The sequence below is a fragment of the Molothrus aeneus genome, chromosome 8 (assembly GCF_037042795.1).
Source record: "Molothrus aeneus isolate 106 chromosome 8, BPBGC_Maene_1.0, whole genome shotgun sequence".
In the NCBI taxonomy this organism is placed as follows: Eukaryota; Metazoa; Chordata; class Aves; order Passeriformes; family Icteridae; genus Molothrus; species Molothrus aeneus.
Window position 1 is genome coordinate 30,662,388 of NC_089653.1, and position 26,721 is coordinate 30,689,108.

At 38.9% G+C, this 26,721-nt stretch overlaps 1 protein-coding gene across 3 annotated transcripts; it reads right to left on the reverse strand.

The window, feature by feature from the left end:
* Positions 1-4,311: 4,311 nt before the first annotated feature.
* Positions 4,312-25,909, reverse strand: TIAL1 (TIA1 cytotoxic granule associated RNA binding protein like 1). Of its 3 annotated transcripts, none has more exons than XM_066554154.1 (12): positions 25,710-25,909; positions 19,183-19,279; positions 15,817-15,966; positions 15,465-15,519; positions 15,067-15,154; positions 13,138-13,213; positions 11,115-11,223; positions 10,741-10,836; positions 10,572-10,656; positions 10,167-10,290; positions 9,552-9,691; positions 4,312-8,694 (listed from the first exon to the last, which is right to left on the reverse strand). In XM_066554154.1, exons 1-12 carry the CDS (start codon positions 25,736-25,738, stop codon positions 8,577-8,579), a joined length of 1,167 nt encoding a protein of 388 aa, XP_066410251.1. In that variant the 5' UTR covers positions 25,739-25,909; the 3' UTR covers positions 4,312-8,576. The 3 variants fall into 3 exon arrangements, with proteins under 3 accessions (XP_066410251.1, XP_066410252.1, XP_066410253.1); XM_066554155.1 differs by having other exon boundaries at positions 7,076-8,694; positions 15,817-15,915; positions 25,710-25,908; XM_066554156.1 differs by lacking the exons at positions 15,067-15,154; positions 15,465-15,519; positions 15,817-15,966; positions 19,183-19,279; positions 25,710-25,909 and adding an exon at positions 13,680-13,961 and having other exon boundaries at positions 7,076-8,694.
* Positions 25,910-26,721: the final 812 nt, after the last annotated feature.

A 26,721-nucleotide genomic window follows, 5' to 3' on the forward strand; every position in this document is an offset into this window, starting at 1 on the left:
TTCATAAAATGCACAGCTCATTTCAACACCAAATTGCAGTTGAAAGACTGAAAATTAATCAATAGACTATGAGAACCCCAACTCATGATTTAAAGCCGATTTCATTTACATCAACATAATGCAACTGATTTCAGTAGAGGTGGAACTTATGTGACTATAAGAACTTAAAATTGGAAATGTTAACAAGGAGGAGAGGAGGCCTTCAAAGTAGGAAACTCTCTTTTCTCTGCAAAAAAATCCCAGCCCTTTAAAGCTGCATTTTAGCCTTCAAGAGGTTAAGAGTAGAAAATAAGACTAGATACTGCACTGCAAACTAAACACTGGCCAGAAAATGAGGCATTTTCATCAAAAATTAGTGCACAAAAATCATACACTGTTCAGAGAATCACAGGCTCAATAAAAGCATGTTCAAACTATATCAGTGTTCATCTCAAGATCTTGATGTTCATGATAGGCTGGCAAACTTGAAAGCTTTTCCTTCCACATCAGCTAATGCTGAAATGCAGAGAGTATCATGAACCTGCAGGGACTCATTTATGGGGTTTTACCTAAATGCTTCAGCACAGATGTTTTCAGTTTCACCACAAAGCAAGGAGGGACTGCCTGCTAGAACACAGCAGTTCTAGCTGGTTAACCTTGGTCCTTTCAGAGGAAGCAACAGGACTGGATGCTAAGATCTGGGGTGGTTTTTCACAGTTCAAAGCCAAGAATCACTTTTGAGCTTTATTAACCTTAAATCAACACACCATTTTTAGTTTCAAGCCAATGCTTGTAAGTCCTACCTAAATGCAGTTACTGCCTGAAGATTCACAGATACCAGAGTGAAAGTGCAGATAATAAAAGATTTTAATCTTTTAGTAAGATACACACAGAGTAAATCTAAACATAGCCTTCCTGCAAGGTACACAGCATAAAACAGCCTTGAAGAGAATTCTTGTAGAAAATTATATTCTATTTCAGGCTTGCCTAAATAAATCAGGGGAATTCATCCAGCACTCCTCACTTTGAACTCACAGAAAGCTCTGACTCACCCCTTTGCAATACTTTCTAGTAGAAGGAGGTTCACAGGGTCAACTTTTATCCCTAATCCTGTGGAACATTCCTCAGTGCCTCCAATCCAGCAGCTTTATGTGTGCCAAAATACAGACTGCAAAATTCTGGCAGCGAATTTAAACATGCAGAAACTGAATTACAGGCTGAGTAACTCCAGTAGTGCTCCCACCTTACATTACTTACACCTATATCTCTTCATAAATTGCACTCAGAAAAAAACAAGACCATGTGTTTCAAACCTTGAAATTTAGGTGTGACTGTGATTTTTTACAGTTTTATGCTCTTTGCATCTGTCAGGGAAGAAAATGTTTCATTAGATTAGTAATAAATGTGTACTTAAGTTTGATAACAGCCTTACTACTAAACCACTCTTACTTGCTTTCTTCAACTCTGTTCTATAAAGAAGAAAGAATTGTATTTTCCTTTTATATTGCCTTTAAATATCAAAGGCAAATGCCATTTTTTTTACCTACAGGATTTAAACCCAGCTTTCAGAAAATAAAGCAGCACTATGAATTAAGTCTTGAGATGAAGAAATATGGTTTTCAATAAGCAATTTCACAGCAAGAAAAATCTTGATGTGGTAAAATATTAATATATTCAACTAGAAATGAAATAAATCATCATCAAAATCTTAGAAGCATTTTAAGGTCTTCTAGACTACACATAGATAGGACTGACTGGGGGGTGCAGTAAAGAAAACCCAACTTTTGTGAAATGTTCAGTCTGGCATGAACCTGAAGATAAAAGAAAAAAAGATACTTAGCACATGCTTTCAACACCCATCTATAAATACTAAAACAGGTATAGACAACAGAAATCAAAGGTTTTTGCATTACAGGGGAATATTAAAAGTGATACCTGAGGTGTTTCTGCTAAGAACCAGATGCAAATGCAACAGACTTGTCTTCTGGTGCATGAAAAGCAAGAACAGCTCTGTTGACTAGAAACATAATTAAAGTGAGAAACACAGCAAAAAGGGGTGTGGAAAATGAGTGAAGCATGGCCCTGACAATAACTGAATCAGAACTCACAATTCAAGCATCCATAGGCATTTTCTACAGTGAAAATAACTACAAAGGAATCTCTGTTTCTACAGCCCCAGGAAACTGAGACCTACCTGGATCCCTCTAACAAGTGCCTTGCATCTTGTCTTCCTTTTACTCAGAAGTCACTGACAGGAGAGACCCCAGAAATACCTCTCAGTAAGGTTTTGCTGTAGAAGCATTTCAAGGAAACATCAAGTTCTAAGTCATGCAGCTTGTCAGACACTTGGCACTGTGACCTTGGAACATTAATTCAAAGTAAAATGTCACATACCTCCGCAAATTTCTATGCATATATCTTGTAGGACAGTTCCTGTGTTCTTCCACAAAAATCCACAGAACAAAAAGGTGCTGGAAGGAACTCTTTCAGAAGGCAATGTGAACACAGCATCACCCTGCCTGAAGTCTTCAAAATGCAGCATACATTCAGCAATAGCTGCTGGTCCTCTGACCTCAGGTATTGAACATTTCAAAATGTATCAGCAATACATGTTACACTTCTGGAACACGATCTTGTTATAGGCATACTTCAAGTTTATATAAATTTATTCCCTTTTGAAAATATCCATTATAAGTGATTTGAGACATGTTACTGGACCTTCATACCCTTGTTCCATAGAATACAAAAATCCAAGTAGGAGGCAAGATTCACTTTGGAATAGTATCCTAGAAACATTCACATTTTATTTTTCTTAGTATGAAAAGAGCCACGTTTCTAGCTAATGTCACAAACACAAATTCCTCCTACAAAACCACAGCATGTACCTGTAAATGAAAGAAGCCCCAACTCACACCAAAATAGCAAGAGTTCAGAAAACATTGCACCTCAGCTTTCTCTGAGTATTTGCAAATATTCAGAAGAGATTTATTCTGTACAGAACACAAGCTTTGCAATTTACCAAAGAAAGGAGCAAGGCATAAATGTTTCCAGCCTTTGACTGTGCAACGAGATCTGGTGCAGCAGCTGTAGGATGGAACAGCATCTTGAAGCAGTTGAGTCCAAGGTCTATTTGTGCAGACTCCTTGTGCTTTCTGGTGCAAGTAAAACTCAAGTAGAAATGGTTCTACAAAGGTATATTGCAAAATTAAATAGTCTTGTTAATAACTAAGAGGGTAATTTTCCCCCCAGTCAGTACCTGAGTTGGAAGATTTAGAATAAACAATAAATATTATCAATTAGTCTTTCCCATCACACTTGATAACCCAGCACAAAAGGAAACAAATCATTTGTGGAGTGAAAAAAATCTGCCCTATTGAAAGGAACAAAAAACCCATGAAGAGCATTTTTCATGGAACAGCAGCCCAGTAATATTTCCTCATTTATTAGTCAAAGAACTAGCTACTCAAATGGAGGACAGCAGCTTTTCATCATCCCCTGTGATATTTACACTTTTACAGAGTTGGCTCTAGTAAGTCAATTTCCATCCAGGAAATGTGAGCATTATCCAGTGTTTCATGTGGTAGACCTACAATTCTTATCCAGTTCTTACCCCTGTTCCAGAAGTTGTCAAGCATGGGAAGATGTTCAACAAGCAGCTGTGCATATCCGAAACTACTCCAGTTATAAAAACAAAAAGGTCAATATAGACACGCAACAGAATGCCAAGCTAAGAGGTCTACATTAAGCACAAGTCTACAAATTCAGATGCTTAACACAATTTCCTCCTTTGTTTAGTCACCTTCAGTGTTCTAGGTTGGCTGTTTAATATGGAGCTATTTTGTGAGGAACCAAAGAGGTTATGTGGTTTCTACTTTTGTAATTTTAAAGCCACGTTACATTAAGCAAGCAGATAAAGCAAGTTTGTGTCTGAAGGGTCACAACCCTCAGGGTACAGCTGCAGTGTCTGTGCAAAGCTGTGGTGATTATAAACGTGTTTGACAGTCTGCCTTGGCACTGCTGCACCAGGCACACTGACTGGGCTGTACCACCTACTGTCACCATCTTCCTCCTCCTCCCTTCCACACCAGCAGCTGGGAAAGTGCTGCTGAGAATCTGGGATCTGTGAGAGCCAGGTTCATGCAAGGAATGGTAACTGAGCCACTGTTTCAGAAGGGAAACATTCAAACACCATCACCCATCACTACAGAAAAGTCAGTTTACACTGAATTCCCTGACAAATCCATTAAGTGTTTTTCTTCTAAACAAAAAACAGTCTGTGCAACTCCGTGTCTTATTGACAGCTTCAACACTAAGACAGAAGGCAAGGCCATGTTTCTTTCCACAGCATATCAAGAATACTTTAATAACCAGTAAGATTCAGATCAGCTTTAATCAAAGCATAGGGAGCTGTGTATTTAAGCAAGAATAACTTGTATTCAAATAATCATTACTGATGTCAAATTAACGTTCTGAGTCATTACCCTTGAAATGTCAGTGAGCAGAGCATGTCATTCACACAACCATGATCTACATCAGCACACAGCCTCAGAAGGACAACACAATCAGCGTTCACTTGTCAACATGAAGTCCTGTTTCTTTTTCAAGTAAAACATTCAGTAAACACTTCAGCATTTTCTTTGATTTGAAATTATGGTACAGCAGGATGGGATTTTATCCATGTGATACTGAAAAACACAACAACTTTTAAGGGTTTTTTTTAAACAATCAACTGGATTCATAGAAGTCAGCTGAAACGAAACACGACAAAGACCTTCCCAGAAGCTACTGCCTTGCAGTTGCCTTTTTATGAACAGAAACTTCATTACATAGTAAAATCCTTAAATTTATCAATGTGGGATAGGCACCACAGGTGATCAGAACAAATGAATTCTCACTCAACTTTCAAGAGAACCTTCTTTTGCTCTTACAGCCACAATCCAGATCCCAGATTATATCTAGATATGAAAATTCAAGCTGGAACAAGGCAGTTCTTCACAAACCCCATCCATTTTTTGGACATATACTGAACAAAAGATTGCCTGTATCTTGCAATGTAAGAACAGTGCAACAAAATCTTTTATTGCTGACCAGGAAACAGTTTCACGTGATCAAAACAAACACTTGTGCCCTTGTTCAAAAACAGTCAGATAATTAAGTATCAGACACTAATCATGTCCATACAGTTTAAGTCTGCTTCCTTGTGTACAAACACAAGAAAAACAAATCACTATTTTTCTGCAAAACTAAGCCTTATTCACTGTGAGACTTTTTGAGTGAAATGAAGGCAATGGTTCTGGTACAGTGAATTGCTTCTCATGAAGTTATTTAGTAAGAAGAAGGTTCTGCAGGAAGAGTATGTCTAAAAACTGTTAGCAAATATACACAAGGAGGCAGGATTGATGAGAAGCTACACGTAACCTTAAATTTACAGCCTTACTACTGCAACCCCGCAAAATACAAAATGATTTTGTAGGAAAAATTTTTAAATAAAACATCTTTTACATGGTTGCAAGTGCATAGTTTACAAGTTCAGCCTTGTCTGCCTGTTGTCAGTTTTACAGCAAAGAGGGACAATGCTTTGACAGATGACAAATACAGGATAAGCCCTTTATCATGTTCCATTTTTATTGAACATTTTCTGCAAATGCAGATTACAACCTTGGTTTAGGTTGCACGCATCAACTTAAGCCATAATAAATCAGTGTTTCTGAAATCCAAATTCTAGTGGTAAGGGTTAGGTAGTGGTCAATTTCTGTAGTTAAGAGAAATTACAACAGTGTAAGTGTCACTCATAAAAGCAGTATGGTGCAAGAGGCTCTTTGGTGCCAAAAAATTGTCAGTGATGCATTTATGAATGCTATTGAGTAAAAAGCAATCTAATTTACAACTCCTCCTCGCAGTGCTAGAGAAACATTAAAGGACACTGGAGACCCCCACACCTTGAGCAGTCTGCGAAGAAATATCACCATTACAGAAAAGCTGTATAAAAATCAATGACAAAAGACTTAAATCAGAAGGTATATCCTATCTTTCATCCTGAAATACAGGTCAGGTACGGCCCAGCTCTACAGCAGGCATATTAAATAATCAGATTTAAAGTGATCTACACATTGAGACCTGAAAGATCACTGCCTTAATCTCACACCCATTTATATGGGCATTTATGTGGCAATGTACTTGCATCATCTAAATCTTCAGTAGCGCCTAAAGAACAAACTGCCTCCACATCAGCATGCACCCAGAACAGCCATATGGCAAACACCTAGAAGGATGTAGAAACCCCAGATTTCAAGTGAAGTCTAAGAAATCCTAAAGGAACTCACAATTCGTATCTCTACTGACTCGTGACTTTTTAAACCAGCTGAGTGTAACAAAAGTACAGACTTACTTGTGAGGTTTTCCCAAACTACAATGTATAGGCCGATCCTCGCGTAGATATACACATATGTACAAAATGTATAGAAAAACAAGAGTCCTGTAGGCAAAGATTCCTATCTTGAGTGGAAAGACACTACAGATAGCATAAAGGAGAAAAGGAGATAAAGGGCCAATTCTGCCAGCACGAGCACTCGTGGTTCCACACCAACCTCAGTCATTATTGCATGCATTAGATGCCCAGAGTCACAAGCAGCTCTGGTGCAGCTGAGCCAACTGACTAAACTGCTCTTCCAGTACATCTCACTCTCAACCTGATCTAAAAGTCAAGGTACTACTTCACACATCAATAAAAGAGGAGGAAAGAAAACCCTCATGTGATTTGCTACAGCAACAAGTGTAGTTATTTGCACAACCTGGCTGGGTTTAACACAACTGCAAATCTCCATTTCAAAACAGACTACTCTACCTCGCAACACCTGCACGGCCAGAAACAGAGAAGAGAAAATACACAGCTTCTCAGTCACTCACTTAGAACTACCATCTCTAAAAACCAAATGTTCTGTTTCTTTTAAAATGCAAGTTTGCTGCACTGAGCTACCACTGCAAATCCTACTCTTTTCCTTCCAACCGTGCCTGCCTCAGCATTCCAGATGACAGCTGAGGCATTTGCACCCTCTAGCTGTCACAGGGAGGACACATTACTTATATCTAACTTACATTCATTTTCAACTTCAAATTTATTGAGGCAGTTTATATCAATGTATCCATAAAATAATTCAGAAATAACCCAAGTATACCATTTAAACATCTTCATGATTTATCCATTTACACACTCAGTACACAAACAACCCAGCCTCTGTACAAGTTCATCACATGCAAACCATCCATAAAGACAAAAACTTTAATTAAAAATAAGTCACAACTCAGTGTACTGTTTCAACTGCATCTCCATTTACCAAATGGCACATTGAATATTCTCTAAAATAAGATGTTTTTAACAATCTTGTTAAAAAATTCTTGGGCAAAATATTTCTAGACTTAAAAAACATCAAGATTTTTCAAAACACTCAAGATACTATACAACTTATAATAACCTTGAAATAGGTTTACAAGGTTGTTAACCAAGGTATTTACATACCAAATAATGTAAAGCAAAAAATTTGTATTTCTAATGACAAAAAGGTGATGCATTAAAGATTTATGAAATTAAAATTAAGGCTCTTTGTTATAGTTCTTTATGTAACTTTACATAATAGCCAACTTTGGAAATGTCAGTCTTGCACATTCTTGTCAATCTACTGCATTTAAAGCAGTAGGGTATATTAAGTATTACTTTGAATAATTACATTGCTACTTCTATGTTTGAGCATGCTTTTGAAACACTGTAATTATGAAATATTTACAATGTGTAGCCTTCAAACTTTATGTAAAAGCCCAAGTATGACTGTCTGATTTGAATACAAACAACATACTTGTAAAAACACTTTTACTTCTCAAAATTAAATGTAAACTACTAGAGTTTTAACAAGCAAACCAGCTCTGAAAAGTTTCAACGTGTGCCTGAATGTGGACAGTAAAAGTTATGTGAAATTTCTCAGACAGTACTGTTTTTCATTTCAGACTGAACTGTTCATTGTATCAGCTGTTTTCTGTAAGCATGTAGAAAAATTAAATATTTTTTTAAAAAATTATTCCAAGACCTATATATACTTTGAACTATGTCCATAGGTTTCTTGAAAACTCAATACTGTCTTGCAGGTTGTAGTGATTGGTCCACAGTTTATTTCAGGATGTGTGTTCAACTAAAAGCAACTCCCTGTTTTTCAACGTCATTTCTCTTAAAAGCACAATGATATAAAACACTGAAGACAAAACAAAAAAAAAAAAAAGGAATGGTAACCTCAAGATCAAATTCATTAGCCATTTCTCCTACTATATCAAAATTTGTAGTCAGAATTGTCTTTATTGACTTTATTTTTAATTTTTGTACACAAAGAAAAACATGTTCATATCCATCATGAACAAAAACTCAAAAAGGCAGAACTAGAAGACATTTGTGTCCTTCACCAAAGCAAAGCTGTGCTAAAGGTTCCAAACATTTCCATTTTTAAAATAAATATTTTCTTTTTTTTTTTTTCATTGTCTACATTCCAGTCTTCAGAATGTCACTGGAAACTGCAGCCTATCATGAAATACACACTTTTAAACAGAGTCCCAGCTCACTGTGTTTGGTAGCTTGCCATACCATATCCAGCTTGGTTAGGTATTACAGGAGCACCTTGTCCCTGGGCAGGTTGAGCACCAAATCCACCCATCCAGGCAGCAGATGGAGATTGGCTTAAAAAGAAACAGGATGGTTAAAAACAGTGGGGAAAAGCAACTTAAAAAATATATATATATAAACATACTTCCTACACAACTACTTGTATCAAAATAGAACAATTTCTTCTTCTTTTTAATGAGTAATTCAGGTTAAGCTCTACAACATGTGATTCCTGAAAATATCATGAGCTTTTTAAGAACAAAGGAGAAAAAAAACCCCACAAACCTTGGGTACCAGTTGGATATAACATCTGCCTCCCAAGGCATGAACACACACAGGTGGCTGGAACTCAACATCAGTGATGCAGAAATGCAAGAAATACCCAATACCTCATGGGCATGAACACCAGTGATAGGTCTATCAGGGCTTAATATGTTTAATTGGCACCAGATAACGAAGAACTAGGCAAACAAGTTATTTCAAAATTATGTTAAAACAAAGAGTTCTTTTGAAGACTTCAATCTTCAAGAGATCCATTATTAAAAGCCCACACAAATTCTGAAACTGCACAAGTTCAAGGGTCTGTGTTCCTTCTCTCCCTTGTAGGCAAATATCCAGGCTCCTGGCTGAGACTCAACACCTCAAGTCAGAACCCAGAATAGATTTAGGTACCAGACAAGACCACCACCCAAAACTTTTCCACACTGGGTAGTCTTTGTGCCTCTATCACACGTGAAATGTGCCACCAGGTACAAGTCTGAGTAACTCACCCCAGTATCTGCTCATGGCAAGATAACTGAACATAAACTTTAAGCACACAGGAGTCCCCCCTAAACCTTGAAACCTTGTGCAATCCTTGACCCAAATGAGCCTGAAACTTAAGCTACAGCACCCTTGGAATATTCTAACAAAATTAAATATAATTACTCACTCTACTCCAAAACCCTGTTGATTCCATGCTTGGCCGTACATTCCATATGATGGTACTTGCCACCCATTAGCCATATATTGCCCATACTGCTGTGGGTTTCCATATACTTGGCTCCATTGTCCCCACTGACTGTAATCCACCTGCAGAAAGAATAATCCATTGTACTTCAGGTTCTAGAGATGGTTTATATTGCATTTGAGCTGCTGAAGGCAAAGTTTTGGCTATATCATTCAGAGAGCTAAAACAAGCAATAATGAGATCTGAAAAATAAAAGTCACTATGACTTAATTAGATCCTTGTACTGAAAAATTTATTTGTGTGTGCTTGAAACCCCAAAGACTATTTGGTTGGACAGCCACCTAATCTGCAGTTAGCAAAACAGCAAGAATTAAAATTACCTCAAAGTTTCTCCCTATCTTGGATCATATCCAGAAGACAGTAACAGATATTCCATCAAAATCACTAGCCCAATTTGATGAACTGGAACATAACTGAGACAGAACATGGAATTTCATAAGAACTCCACCACAAAATTTAGCCATTATAACTGGGAAGTCATTACAGGTATAAACACAATTGCTTTTGCAATACAAAGAAAAGGTTAGGTACAGTTACCTGTTGGAAATTTTTAGTCATATCAGGGGATTCTTTACCCCAATAACATTTAACAACATGTCCTTCAATTGTGGTTCCATTAACTGAAACAATAGCATGTGCTGCACTTTCATGGGTTGAAAACCTAAAAAACATAAAAAAACCCAATGTTATGTTTTACAGTACTTCCACCTGATTACTTAAAAAACAGTGACTCCATACATCCAGAGAAAAACATCTGCTTTCACAAACATTCATCTTCTCAGGTAAAAATGTTGGTGGCCCTTTTTAAAAATTCCAAATTATTCTATGAATATATGGTGACAGCTTTTATTGTATCAGGACAAGTTAAATCAGGTGAAATTACAGAGAAATGAAGTGTTACTGCATGCACAGACCCAGAGATTTTGCTTTCTCTGTCCATACCTGACAAATGAGTAACCTTTTTCTGGAAACACCCTTATTTCCATTATCTGTCCAAACGGTGAAAAAGTCTGTCTCATAAGCTGATCTACAACATAAGAAGTTGTTGAATTAGTAATCATCCTGGTGTTCAAAAAGTTTCAATAATAAAAAATAAGAGAGCACTTCATACCTGTTAGCCCTGAGGCAATTCCTCCACAGTACACAGTACAATTTTTTGGACTTGACTGATTTACTACATCTTCAAATCTCAACTGTTTTGTATTATCTATAAAGAGAAAAGGCTGGTTTTCAGCAGTGGGTTGACAGTAACCCAGACACTTACCTCGTACACAAGCATGAATTTCACATTTAACAAATACATTATTAACAAACACATTCAATATTTTATGACTATGCTGATACAACATACCAAAAAAATCTAATCAAGATCTGGAAGGCAAGCTAATATGTGATTTAAGTGACATGATTTTGGCTTTTGTTTAATTCCCCCACTGAACAGTGAAAAGACAGCAAACACAACACAGCATGACATGAAGCTCTTACTTTCTTGTGTACTTTTAGGGGCTGGTGGTTTTCTTGTTGCCCAGTTAGTTCTGATCTGGCGGCCTCCCAACCACTGGCCTCCCATGTGTACAATAGCATTTTCTGCATCCTGAAGAGATTAAAACAGAGATTGTAGCACTTCCAAACAAAAATCATGTACAAATCTACTCCCAAGACGTGGCTATCAGTTAATTCCACTGACAAAACCAGTAACAGTACTAAGAAGAGTATGAAATTCTGAACAATCAGAGCAAGCAAACAAACATTAATTAACATGAAGGCAACTGGTTACAGAGAAGGCTCTCAGAAGTCATTTGGTAAAAACTTCCTCCCACCCATTTTCTACACAGGATGGAGGCCAACTGCAATCATATATATAAACTACCTGTATACATGCATGTACATGTGACACACACATTTATACCATATGCACATATACCATACAAGCATCTGCATTAGAATGTTCAAAAGCTGCCCAAAAAAGTGGGAAGCTCACACAGAAGGCAGAAGCAATCACTGAAATAAAATAACTATCACTAAATGTTTCTTTTGCTTCCTGCAGGTGTGCAACAGATGTTTTGTAAGTTCTCTACATGTTAAGGTCATTGTATGAACACACATGAGAATCCATGGTCCACTTTTTATCTTGAACATGCAACTGAAGACAATCTTTAAGTTCACAGTGCAAGCAGAAGCACTTGGTAAGCAAGGGTAAGTTTGCTAACAGCTGCAAGAAGCAATTTGTCTCCCATTACTTTGGAAGAAGACAGGTAGAGCAAACAGTTAGTGCACATTTGAAATGCTTTTCCAAGGGCACAAAGCTTAAGGAAAAAAATGCCAAGCACAAGGGACAAAGAAAATGTGGACAAGTTAAAGGTGAGCTGCTCCCAACTAGAATTCTCAAACTCAGGACCTTGATCTTTCTAGGTTTTAAATATATTGAGTACTCATTTTGAAAACACAGAAACACAAAAATGAAATTACAAAAGATGACCAATAAGAAAAGAAAAACTCAATCTAAATGATAAAACCAAACCCACCAGACAATGAAACCCCCCAATTGATTCAAGCAGCCTTGGCTCCTAAAACATGGTGAATACATACTGAACTGACAAGGAAAGGAAACACTCTCTGATGAATCTTGCTGCTATCCTGCTTGAGGACCACAGCTGAGATAAAAATGGAACAGTGCCCAGGCCATAACCGATCCAGTCCAATGCAGGAGTTCCATTTTCTCTTAACTGTGTTATGCATTAAGAGCTCAGGCTGGAAGTCTGGGAGCATATCCCACTTCCCCAAGTCCAGCAGAATGATACAATCTGAAAAATGGGCCTTGAAGTACCAGCTCAGGACTGTCACACCATAACCCTACAGGTGCAGCTACTGTGGGAATGAACAACAATCAAGACATGAAATTTAGAGTACTTTTTAGTACTGTGTTTAGAATTCATCCATTCATTTTGTAGAATGAATACTAATTTCAATTGGAGTTTTTATGGCTCAGTCTAAAAAGAATCCAGTAGCTTTAATTCCATGACTGTCACAGTTCCCCCCTGGTCACAGGAACCAAACAACTGTATGATAAAGGAAGAGGGGTACAAGGAAATAACAGCTATTTCTTTTTCTATTTCTTTTTCAGCTGTAACACAGAACAAAGAAAGTGCAACTGGAAAAACACACATAAATCAAGGCATTCAATTGCAGTATCTTATGGCATCGGCAAATCTGAAGAAATTAAAACCTGTTCTCTGATTAGGACAGCTCCAGAAATCTGACATTTAGGACTTCTGACCACACAAACAGGCTTTATATACCTAAAATCCTGAAACTGTGAGCTTGTCCTATGCAAAATATTTAAGGAAAATGATTCACAGTTTCCCCACATTGTCCTAAACATACATCCAGCTCCCGTACATGTAAATTTGTTTCCCTGGGTGAAGTCTAATAAACAGCAAATACATAAACAGGCAAAACTAAAAATGGAAAATAGGGACTATTTTAAACCTGCACTGTGATTACTCACCAGTTTGTTATAAAAAGATACAAAACCATAGCCTTTTGACTTTCCAGTTGCCATATCTTTAACTACCCGTGCATCCCTGTGAAAAGAAGCACAGCTATATGAGGGTAGTATTGATAACCTGCAAAATAAAAACTAAAAGGAACCACACACACTGTATTGTGAGCATAATTTTTTCTTATAAATTCAGTTAGCCCTAAAACTACAGTCATTCCTGAACTCTCCCTATTGCTTCTTTACCTGTTAGAAAAAAGCAGTAGGACAAAAAAAATAACATGTAATAAACATGCAACCTATGCACATAACCTATACTGGCTATAACTAGAATGTTCAAATTTGAAGTATAAGAGAAACAAAGTTTCCTTTTCTAATATTCTATTGGCTAGGGTCCTCTAAGGTTTACTGTTCTATAAATTACTGTAACAATTCTATCTAATTTACCATGCATTTTCTAAATAGTTAAATGTCTTCTGCCTAGTGATACAAAATATATGAAATATTAAAAAAATCGAAAAAGAGGAAAAAATAGGAATTAAAAGGCATACATGGCCTGTTAACAGATTTCTTTATTTTTCTTGGTCAATTCTCTACCATCATTTTGGAGTTTGGGTAGCTGTAAATTTTGAAAAATTGACATTTTCAGAAATTTAAGAAAGGAGAATAAAACTAACAACAATGCTAAGCACACCAGTACGAAAACAACAAATTTACACAGAAATTTTAGTGAGTAAGTTAAAATGATTGGAAATATAGAACTGCACTGAATAATAGAATGTTAAAATGTAAATACTAAAATATGTATATATAAATAATGTATAATAAGAATAAATAGAAATGAGAAAAAATCTACAACTGAGTTCCAGTGTGCACAGTTCCTTGCAGTTAGCCTTCAAGATCCTGTCCATTCTTATGAGCAATTCTGCAAAATAACCAGAATGCTATTACTTTTAATTGTGACTTGGACTTTAGAAAAACTGCAGGTCTCAGGTATAAATATAGATTGAGAAACAGAAACCTGAATTATTCTTTTTAAATTGATTTTTAAAACAGTACTACTTACCACATTAAGAGACAAAAAGCAAAGTAAACAAAACAGCAGAGGTAAGAAATAAGATTTATGATTCATTTAAAAATATGCGTACAGAACAAGAGAAAAATAAGAATTTTGTTCTTAGAAATATACTCCTGAAAAGTAGTACAAAAACGTTCATGTGCAACTTTGATTTTTATAAAGATAAACTGATAAAAGATTAACAGACTTTTTTTTGTAGCAATACTCTTTAGCACTCTCAAGGACTTTGTGATTTAGGATCACCTGAATTGTCCAAGAGAAGTTTAAAGAAACATTCTCTTAACTGGCAGAAATGTGCACATTTTGTAAAGCCACCATTCTTTCATTTCAGATATTATAATTGTAATTCATCCCATTCTCATCCAAAAAACCAGATTTCATTCTCATAAGTATTAGCTTTTTCAAAACATTCCCAAGTTATTAACTAGTTGCTTTACAGAATTATATTTCAATTGCCCAGTTTTCCACACTGCCTATGAAATGCAGCAAAAATGCACATAAAACACACCCAGGATACAATATATATAGTATGTCAAGTCACTACTCTGTACACATTCTCAACAGCAAAAAAACACACTTAGAGCAGTAATTAAATTTTAATAAAAGGTTGAAGGACATTAGCATATAAATTAGGTTAAAAGCACATTGCTTTCAGCAAACCAGAGCACAATTACATTACTGCATTTACATTGTGAAACACACTGAGATACAACCCCTCTTTACTACCCACCCACCCACCACAAGAAAATGAACAGCAGAAAAATTATCTCAATAGATAAGAAATAACATTTCAACTTCGAAAGACATTTTCACTATCACATTTTCTGACCGATATTGGAAATGTTTATGATGATACTTACGATATTTTACCAAAAGGAGCAAATGCTGACTTGATGTCTTCTGTTGTTATTTCTGGACTTAAATCTCCAACGAACACGTGGAAGTGATCTGAAAATAAATAATTTACTAATCAAATATTTAACTGCTATCTTAAGTTTCAACTCCTGAGAAAGTGATGCTCTGCACACAGCTCTGGGAACCAGGAACGCTCAGGATTCCATGTGAAGAGCAGCAGCAATTTAATCTGTCCACTCCGGTTTCCCCAGTTGTAAAGCAGAAACAGAAGAATTAGTTTGCAAAATTCTATCAAACACTAGATGGGAAGGAGAGAAGTTATGTTTAAATGCATTTATGATAAATTATTACCACTTTGTGAAGTATTTGTGCACAAGTGATACTGTGGCATTACATTACTTACTGGATGTATCTTTTTTCTGGCTACTTGGTGTTGTTGCCCAGTTTACTTTGACCTCCTGAAAACAAGTATAAGATTTAGTATAAATTCACAAAATTCTTACATTTTATAAGTTCATTCAAGGGTGGGTTACAACTGTCAATGTTTACAAATCATCATTTAATATAAAACACCATCATAAATAGAAGATCAAAAATAATACATTTCCTAAACAAGACTTACTTTTTTATATCAATACTTTTAAAATATTATTCTATCAATATTTAATCTTGGTAAAACATCTTCAACGGTTTTATTAATATTTTCACACAAATCTATAGTCATTAAATCTAAGATTACCATGTGAGCAACTTACCTTTCCCAAAATTTTTCTCCCATTCATAGCAGCTAATGCAGCAGCTGCATCTCTGTGTTCATAAAATTCCACAAAGCAATAAGGGTCATTGCTTGTATGCTGCAAAACAGAAAATCCAACAGAAGAGTTGACCCTTCTGCTATCGGGTTGCTGAGAAGAAAATCCAGGAAAATATATTACTTACAGCTAGAAACTTTCAGAATGATTTGCATCAGATTTATGAAATAGCCTTTGACATTACACTTAAATGCAAGAATTTTTAAGATGGATTTTTTTATTAAAGGTCTAGCAGTTTCTGAAGGATAGCTTGCTTTGAATGAGGACTGAAGTTTACTGAACTAAAAATAACTGAGCAGAAAAGTGATCTACAAACTGGATGGAAAGTGGGGGGAAAAGGGAAAGAAAGGAAAGAAGAAAGAACTGCCTCATGCATATACTCAAAGCTAGAAAGGTTTATTCCCCAGACACATTTTCACCAATTTTCTCTTGCCCTACTTAAGAAGTCTTTCCTTTTATTTGACTGAAAACCACCAGCAGGCAGCAACCTGGAACCTGCACAGTGTCAGTCTCAAGTGAAAAATGACTGGGAAATAACCTTTTAAAAGAACTCAAAATAGTTTGACTGAGGGAAAAGGATACTAATCAATTGACTGTTAACTCTGTTAAACCTTGAGTACAACCTGTTTTTGTAGGATGGCCTAACAAATCACCTTTAAAAATACTCACTGGCAGAGGTCACTGAAGTAATAAATGTACCAGAGTATAAAGTGCAAAGAACAGAAGAGTTTTCTGAAAAGCTGATCAAGTGGAAAGGATGTTGAGAATGCCAACTTGAACACTGGATTTGATCTACCTCCAGGATGTAATGAGTACAAAAACAGTTACCAAAACATTTTCATTAACTATGCAGCATGTGCATGGACCAAAATGATAAAATATAATTCTAGAAACACTAATATTACCCTAAACAAGATATTTCTCACATGGAAAGGGAAGGGTCTAGCAGAGAGGAACTGCTCTGGCATCAGTATTTTCACTATCAACCTCCCCCAGTGCAGGTAGAACACAGCTGTAACACGAGCTAAGAGAAGCCTTTTCCAGCATTTTTATTTAACTTCTGACAACCCATACACACTTACACTGATGAACAATTCTAATCCTTCCTCCTAAAGCTGGATTGTACAGCTTAAACATGGTTCTGTCTACTGGTGAAGCTGTGAAGATGCAACAGTTGAATGGATCACAAGGCCCTTGTACACCTAAAATGGTCTTGGAGTGTGAAGTCTCCTGAACACTGTCACTACCTGGGGCCTCTAAAGGATGCACAATGAACAGATGAGAGAAAATGCACCTGAGATCATAAAGAAAGTTTCAGTCACAAAGTTCTCTACAAGCACACTCACCTCAGATGGCCCAAAAAAGAAAGCCTTAATTCACCCCTCCTCCCACACTACCTTGGGAAACCCATTTAAGGCTTCTTCAGGAAATTTGGTGGTTTATGCTTCAGCTGAAGTACAGCCTTACTTTTAGATTGTAGGGAGGTCTTCTTTAGCCCTGAGAACTTGGCTGAACATGAGAGGAATCTCTTTTGCAGACACTCAGAACTTTAGGTGTTAAAACTATCTACAAATACTGTGCCAGCAGCCTGAGTATTATATACTCCCAAAAGAAACACCTGAAATTTTTCAACACTTGATTTGTTCATGTCATATACTCTACAAAAGAAAAAGAATGACTTGATACACCTAGCTAAAATGGAAAAACCACAGGTTTTTAAAAGGTGATGGTGGTACTAACAATGGTAAGAATGACCTAACCATGACACAGTTCCCAGGACAGGTTTACCACACACTGTAGAAGGATGGACTCTGTGGCCAGGTCCTGTGACAGTCCAGAATCCAGTCTGCACTTCTGTGACAGCTTATTGGCAGCTGCTGAGGTCAGCCCAGTGCAGTCACCTCTGAGGCACTGAATACAGCTGCCAGCAGTTTTTGTTTATCTACTTGTTTCATGAAGATGTCTCACTTACGGAAAGATTTAAAACCACAAAGCCTCAACCAAGGTAAAAATGTTGGAATTTCCCACCTGATCCTCAAGAAACCAAAGTGCTGCTAACAGCTCTCACCCAGCCAAAGGTGGAAGCAGCAGCACCTTATGTCTGTAGAGCACATGACAATCAAAACTGTTTCTTCAGAGAAGAACTAACAACTGTGATCTCTCAGCCTTCTGCTATTTTTCTCCAATAAACTTAAAGCAAATCCAGCAGAGAAAAGTGTCACATGGGAAATTATTAGTCCAGACAAAGATGAGAGTGATTAAACAAGCAGCAAGTTGATGATAAGCTAAAAACAAAGAAACAAACAAGTTGTGTGACACATTGAAAGGAGAAGAAGCCCACAGGGGAGTTTCTGGTAGCATTCCTAAAGAAGTCTGGTCACAAGACCTGCCTTTTAATACTTTCATTAACTATCCTGACAACAAACTAATGTAACTGTCCTCAAGAAAGCTGTAATTACAAGTTAGTAAGAAGCATAAGCTGTAGTAAAAAGTATGAAGAGTATACAGAAACCAGACATGAAGGACCAAAGCTTAAACCTGGCTGAACTCAGATTAGTTCCTGCCTGCTCAAAGCTTACCAGTTACAAATGTAGAAGGAAGGAAAAATACCAGGGAGAGAGAAGTTTTTTAGGATGTGTCAAAAAGCTCACAGAAATGGCTGCCAAACATAAAGGTACCAGAGTATTTACACTGGAGATAAGAAAACATTAATACTTACCAACACTCTGTGCAAAAGACTTTATCTGGAATACTATGGAAATTTTGTCACTTTGTTTCAAGGAAAAATTAATTTAAGAACAGACAGGTGCAGACAAGAACTATTTGTACTAGTACAGACAAGAGGAATTTGAAGTAGTGCAGAAAGAGCTGAGGAAGAGTCAAACTTATTTTGAAAGACTTCTTACTTTTCATCTATAGCAACGAACCATTTATTCAAGAGGGACAAGAATTACTGAGGCTCATGTTCAAATAAAGTGAAAAATGTACAAATAGCCATGAATAACACTTGAAATAATAAGGTTTCTGATCACCAGAACAACGTGATTTGCAAAGAGGGGGTAACAATCTTTTAAATAAAGTGGAATCTCATCACCAGCTGACAAAAGCTAAGTCAGGGCTACAGGCAAAAGCACAGGATTGCACACACCAGGTCTCTCCTGCCAGGAGTTATCCCCAGAGCCAAACACAATGAACCCAAAGAAACCCACTGCCAGTAATGTCAAAAGAAGCCCTCAACTTCATTTCTTTTGGATAGCTTAAGGTAAAGTTACATTACATTTGCTACCCCCCAGATGTGGAAGGCCTTACCTCTGTTATCATTTTACAGCTTTTGCATGGTCCAATCTGGCTGAATAACTGAAGTATGAGAACCTCAGTCACATCTCTGGAGAGGTTTCCTACATAGCTACACAAGGAAACAAAAAACCAAGATTTTAAACCAGAAATTGTCATCTTTTAAAATGTAATTATGGTTTTAAAAACTTAAACAACTATAAAGAATCTTCCTTTAGAACATCTCAAGTGTTTTAAAGATTATATTTACTAATTATTTCATAGTTATAATGCAGTACTCATGTGGTTTCTGAATTATAACACTGGCTACACAACTGAGAAGTGAAGCTCAATGCAGACAACACTGGACACCAAGACCTAGTGCCAATCATTTCCCTGGCACAGAGATGTCAAAAGCACAAAGAACATTGCTCAAGAATGTTGTGCAGAACAAGCAACCAACTGGGCAATGATATTTTAAGTTTCACTTCCCACTGAGTATCTCATCAAGAATACTTCTGAATTTGGTACAAACACACATCTCACTCCCATGAGCTCGGGAGCAGCTCTCGGACAAATTGTGCTGCCTTGCAAACAACCAACTCAACTTTGCTGTTTCCCTGAGCATTTGGAAAGGCAGCCCACTCACCAACAGACAAGGCAATTTATGCAGCATTCTGCCACAGGAATGCACTGTGCAGCAGCTATCTCGACAGCTCTCACCTTTGGAATACCCCCCAAAATTCTGGCAGTGTTATTTTAATATCTCCCAGACTTCTTTATTTTTGTTAGTTTGTAAATCTTGAGAAATAATTCCAAGTTTTGAAATACTTATCAAGTTTAGATAAGAGTCCTAGATTTACCAGGTCAATAATGGCTGAGAAAGTCTTGAATGCAAAACTAAATTCTTTTCAACAATGTGACTAATTTGTAATCAAATTGTAAACAAAGTGATCAGTTAAGAGAAAGGCTTGTCACAGTAACAGATGTCACAAGCCATCAGCAGAGGGACATTCATCACCTTTACAAACAAGCCTGTCAAGGCATAAAGAATTCAAGTGCAACCAATAAGATGAGCAGAACCTTCTGTGATTTAGAAGCTGAAAGAATTTACATTTTACTCATTTTACTCTGGTCATTACAGAATGTCATAAAACTGCAAACTCAAGTCAGCCTGACCTGTTAACAGAGTGAACATAAATGTGAACAAGCCTTTCTTACTGCTCACAGACAAATTTATTTTGAGTTAGCTAAAGGTGTGCTCTGAAAGGCAACCCTTCAAAATTTTTCAAAGGCAAATCGTGTTTGGCAGCTGGACTTTCATCCGGATCAGCAAAATCAAAACAGACACTGTTTGTTTTCATCAGAACACCACACAACCCTATCAACAGGTGTTTGTTTATGTTCTTCTTTCAGCAACTATGGGCCAATTCTGCACTTTCTCAGCAGGACTTCAAAGCTACAACATCCAGAGTGACTTTCTGAAGCACCACCTGAATAGAGAACATCCACTAAAATCCTTCAGGTACTCATTATTTTCTTATTAAATATGTATGAATTAACACAAGTCATTGACAGAAGCCTGGATTGTTATGAAGCTTTTCAGTAGAGAAGTTAAAAACTGCAGAACTCTAAGAGCTCTTACAGGACAAACTGTCCATCTCACTGACTTTTCAGTTCGATCCTGAAAATTTAGTAGTTAAACATTTATCCATACTTTCTTTCTGAAATACTAACTAAATTTTTATTAATCATTCACCAAGAATAAATTGTAAACCACTAATAGTTTTTAGTGGAAATATTAACCTTTGAAGATACTACTAAAATCAGATGGCAAATGTATATCCCAGCAGGAATTCCAACATAAAGGGTCAGTTTATTGTTAGTACTGGTTTCCTCTGTATGCTGTAGTATTTATTAATACTGAGCCTTCACAGCCCACTGATACAGTAACACTGATAGAAATTAACACATTATTTCTACTGCAAACCAGATACAGTAAGGAATACAATTAACACTAACAAGAAAAAACCAAGTATCATCCTCTTCTGCATAATATTAACATGTATTTGAAAAACACAAGAAGGCTGAAAATCAAGCTGGAGAATTCCTCTTGGTCTGACAAAAATTTTAAAAAGAAAAAAAGACCAGGGAAAGCCATTCCTCAGCAATCTATTCAACTAAGGTAAGAAAAGTTACACTAATTGCTAGAATATTTCAGATATATTAAGTGGTTTTTTGATACCACCATGCCTTCAGCAAGATAGTTGTGAGAATGCTGCATCATAAACCTCAGCTATGACACAAGCTGCCTTTTCATAAAAATCAGGACCACCTTGACTGCTAGATTCAGATGGGATGTGAAATCCTACTGGTCCATTAATTCCCTAAATGTTCCAAGACGAATGCTGCCTTGGTGCACAGTGTCACCATTAGTCAGAGGCATTCCCACCCTTCCCAAGCTGCTAAAACTCAAACTTCAGGAATGCACCCACTGAGAATACTGCACAGTAAAGGTTCACACAGCAAGGACAACACTCAGCCCCAAATCTCTCAAACTAAATGTAAAATATGGAAATACAAATCTCTACAAATTTGAAACAATCTGCTAAAAAGTAAGACTTGATGGTTACTTCATGTCTTTAAGCAGACTGCAGTAACATCACCTCCTTCAGTACAGTTAGAAACTACTTCAATAAAAACACACAAGCAAACATCTTAGGTGTCAACGTCTGAATGCTCCAGAACTAAAGAAATCAAGATATTCACCACATTAGGAGCAGACACCTTACCCTTCTGGAAACACAAAACGTGGCTGAGCTGATGCTAATCACCCACTACACATGGCCAGCCCATGCTCAGCTTTCCCCTCCTAGCTCCATTGACACCTGATGTAACACAACAGCAGCTTCTCTTCTACCTCAGGAAATCAAAATTATCACAGACACACCTCAAGAAACCAGAAGACTCCTAACATGCTATGTACTGTATTCCAGTCTTTTTGGAGTGATACATTCTAGAGGATGCATTATGCAAATTTTTTTAAAATGATGAAACCCAGCAAGGCAGAAGCACTTACTAAACTCTTATTGGTGGCTTTGGATGATGTGACAGGGCAGCAAAAGTTGTGGCTTTTTGCACACAGGTCATAGTGTTTGCTCCCTTCTGCAAGCCTGAAGCACTTAAACACCAATTAATAAGCAGCTACAAAAAAACCCCAACAAGCCATAGACAGACAGATGTCCTGACACACATTTTTATCTATTACACTTCTGAATGCTGCTGGCAACACAAAGAATAACAAACTACTTGAAATTCAGAGATGTTGTACAACTATCTAAGGAACACAAGAGGCATGTATCAGTCCATAATGAGTTCTGGAACTCAACTCTTTGGCTCGAGCAGCAAAACTCTCTTTTTGAAGGTAAACAGGTTTGTATTGCATGCCAGACAGGGAGGTAAGAAAGGGAGATTCACAGCCACTACCTTTTAGGTATACAAAACGCCTTTACACTCTTTTTTTGAGGAAAAATAGTAAATCTGATTTCTCACTCACACAGGCAACACACAAGAAATGGCAGTTTCCATATTTAAAAGGGCAAGTTATGATAAGCAATAAGGTAATTGATGTGGAAATTCTAGCAACTCTGCCTAGTGCTTGTGAGCTACTGGAAATAAAATGATACCAAGAATAATCCACTATGCAGCCTCCTCCAGGAGACAACATTCCCGTACAGAGCTGAACTGAAGGAAGTTCAGAAGAGTCTGGGAGAAGCTTTACTCCTGCACCTTATCCATACTCCAGACTTGGAGTACAGCATGGCAAGGCTGATGAGATAGCAGCTGTAGGCATGCAGTGATTCAGAGCAGTCCCGGAACACCTCCAAATCACACTAAACATTTCTAAAAACTTCAACAAGAATATACAACTTTGCAACTTTACTGGCTGCCTGCAAGAACTGATAACATTAGCAGCACATCAGGTTTCTGATAGTTTAGTTTTCACTTTAAAGTAAAAGCAGGACTTTGATACAGCCTGTGCAATCTAACAGTACTCACAGAGAACAGAGCTTGCAAGTGTTCTATTAAAATGAAAAACAACAACAACAAAAAAAAAATCAGAAGCTCACAGCTCATTTTAGGACCAGCTAAAAAATTATATGTGACAAATCACGCAGAAGGGCCCCCATTCCTGGAAAGTTTTTTGGCAGAAAGTATCTAAGGTTATTCTTCACATTTCTATGAAGTTAAGAAATAAAAATGCAAACAGTGTCAGCATTCTATATTAAGCTTCAGAAAATATTCTGAATTCTTAGAGGTTTATGACTGACCTATCATGACTGGACTAAACATAACAGCCCTGTAAGTACTGCAAATTGGAACAATCCTTATTCTGAGCTGGTTAAGATGGACATAAATGTTGAGTGAACAGTGGTAAGGTATGTTTTGCTTTTTAGAAGTTAAAAAAATGGCTTTCAACTGTTAAATAAGAAAATTCCTTCCTAATTTACAGATTTTGGATCTCATTTATTCCTTGAGGAGTAAAAAACTAAGACATTCATAAAGTTCTGCTTACACTATGAAGCAAGTGCTTTTGCACATGGTGAAATAGCTACTGAAACAATTTGTTCTTCACTTTCTCTCCCCTCCTCCTCCCCAAATACACCAAACAATGAAAACTTAGAAGTTCAACTAACACTATTTTTATTTGTTCTTCTTGGGGGACAGTGAGTTTTATTATGACACCACAACTGCTCTATATGAAAAGCAGTGCTCAGGATAATAATCTTTAAAACACATCTTGCTATTCTAAATTTAAAGAAATTTCAGATAAAAACTAGGGACAAGAAGGTAAAATGGAAAAAATGCTACAGCAAAATTTTTGTCTTCCAAGCAAAAAGCCTACAGATAATTACAGGAAAGTAACCCTTTATGATTGTGGTTACTACAGAACTACTAGGAAATTAATGTGCATGCTGTTTATTAGTTTAACAAATGAAACAGTCACACGTGTGCAATGAACCATTTGGGGCAGCTGTGGAGATGCTAGTTCAGACATCTTAGCACAAATTTAATTTTTTCTTTTTAGTAACTAAGAGGGTTAAGTCAGGTCCTTGATGGATATGATCCCGGGAAGGACCCACGGCCACTGTGGTACCCAAACTTGTTAGCACTAAAAGAACATCTTAAATACCTACTGGGACTATAGCAGTTCTTAAAAAGAAAGAAAAAGAGCCAATAATGAAGAAAGGAGCCTTGAAAATAAAACTGAATAAAACACTGTGTGCCTCTGCTCTTTTCCCTCCTCCTATTCTAAAACAACACTTCAACCTAGGTCTGCTCTGAGGGCCAGGCAAACTCAGATCATTTGGATAATCAACACAAAAAGCATTTCAGATCTGCTTACTTTAATTATGCACCTCAGGGAGCAAGGACTAAGTACTTATACTACACTATAAACAAGTTTAAAGAACTTTTGCAGACCTAGAAAGGAGAAAAAAACAAATTGCCTTGCTAAGCCTTAAATGCCAAGTCATCATTTTGGTAGTGAGAACAGAATTATGATACATTTTACTCTGTTTCAGTAGTTTCTTTAGGGTGGCTTTCAGTCCAGACTATCTCGGAGAGTTTTTCTGAAGGCTACTGTCCTGAAAGCTAAATAGACAAAGATTTCATTTGCACAGTCCTGAGCTGTGTTTTGTCATCTGGGCAGCCCGAGCATGAGCCTGCCTTTCTTCCAGGGACAGCCCGAACACTGCACCGCTCCCAGAGCCCCAAACACCCTCTGGCAGCTGCTCTGCAAATCTGGGAACTGCTTAAAATCAGCAGCAGCACAAAATCCCTGCTCTCGAGTGCCCAACCACAAGTGCGAGCCTCCCTCCTTTAAGCCAACAGGACAAAGAAAATTCATCAAAACCACACCTGCAAAGCTAAAAAGAACCCAGCAGCAACCCCAAAACGCTCAAATTCGTATTTTCAAACAGAAAACGGATGACAGCCACCAAGGGACTAAAGAGCGCGGAGAGACGCGGCCAGCACACAGTTATTTCTTTCTGCTGGGCCCGATACCCTGTTATTGAACCACAGCGTGACACGCTGGAGGGAAGAGCGATCCTTCCCGCTTTCCCGGCGCTCCCCATCCCACCCACCGCCGGCACAGCACAAAGAACTTTCCCAGCGCCGGCACCGCCGTGCAGAGGGGCCCAGGGGCGGCCTGTGCCCCCCGGGGAAGGCTTGGGACCCCCGCCTGCAGCTCCAAACGCGCGGGGACGGGCCCCGGAGGCTCCGGGGACGGCCCCCGTTACACGCCGGCTCCAGCCGCGGCTCGCCCGCGTTTTCCTTGGATCGCTGCGGCGCCGTCTCCGTGCGGGCCGCGCTCCGCTCCCGCTCCCCCTGCCCGGACCCCGCTGCCGGCCCTGCCGCACACGCTCTGTCCCGCTCGGCTCCCTCCGCTCCCCCGGCACCCCCCGAGGCCCCGGCCCCGCTCCCCGGGAGCGCACCCCTGCCCCCGCCCCGCTCCGCCCCGGGCCCGCTGCCCACCCCGCCGCCCCCTCCCCACTCACAGGGTCCTGGGCTGCCCGTCGTCTTCCATGATGGTGGGCGAGCGCCGCTCTCCGCAGCCGCGCCCGGGGGCAGCGCCGGAGGGGCTCGGCGGCGCACGGAGGCGAAGGGAAGGTGAGGAGGGTGCGGGCGGCCCCGGCTCCCCCCGCTCCGCGTCGCCCCCGCGCCAGGTCCCGCGGCCGCAGATCCCGAGCGGGAGAGGGAAGCGGCACCACAAAATGGCGGCCACCACCAGACGCTCAGGAAGCCACGCTCTGCGCAGGCGCCGCCCCGCGCGCTCCCGGACCCGCTTCTCCTTCCAGGCCCCGCGGGGCGCGATGGGGATCGTAGGCACGGCCGGGCACGGCGTGGCGGAGCCCCAAAGGCTACTGGGAGTTGTAGTTCGCCTGTCCGCGCATAGAGCGGCGCGACGCAGGGAGAGAACTACAGCTCCCGGCATGCCCAATAGCAGCGGCGCCGCGGGGGCGCGCCCGGGCCGCCGCGATTGGCCGCCGGCAGCCCGGGAAGATTCGCTTCGTCCCGATCCCGGTCCCGGCCTTCATCCCAGCTCCAGTCCCGGGCCCACCGAGCGGGACGAGGATGCCAAGGCTGCGCTGAAGCGCGGTGTCACCGTGTGCGGGGGACAAACGCCGCGCCCCGCTGTGCCCCCAGGCTCATCCCGGTCATTCCTCATGGCTGCGCCGGTCAGGCCCACACCGGGACGGGTCACTGACAGCCCCGGGAGGAGGATGGCCCGGCTGTGAGGCCTTGGAGCGAGCTGCCCTGTGGTGTGGCAGGGGGGTTTTTTAAGGTCCCTTCCAGCCCAAAGCGCTCTGATCCCGTGATTCCTGTGAAAAATGCCAATCACTTGTTTTTAAAATTTTAAAAGTTTAATAGTAATAAAATGGTTATAAAAATAGTAATACAATTAGAGTAATAATAATTTGGACAAGTTGAATTAGGACAATATGAGACAATAGAAACCAAGAATTACGGACGCCCGGGTACCTTTTTCTGGGCAGCATAAGCCCGAAA

Coding starts and splice junctions, on each gene's coding strand:
- TIAL1 (XM_066554154.1), bottom strand. CDS start 25,738: ATGGAAGACGACGGGCAGCCCAGGACCCT. Junction 19,280..25,709: donor GACGGGCAGCCCAGGACCCT/GTGAGTGGGGAG, acceptor TTCCTTGTGTAG/CTATGTAGGAAACCTCTCCA. Junction 10,837..11,114: donor CCCTAAAAGTACACAAGAAA/GTAAGAGCTTCA, acceptor TTCTCTTTATAG/ATAATACAAAACAGTTGAGA.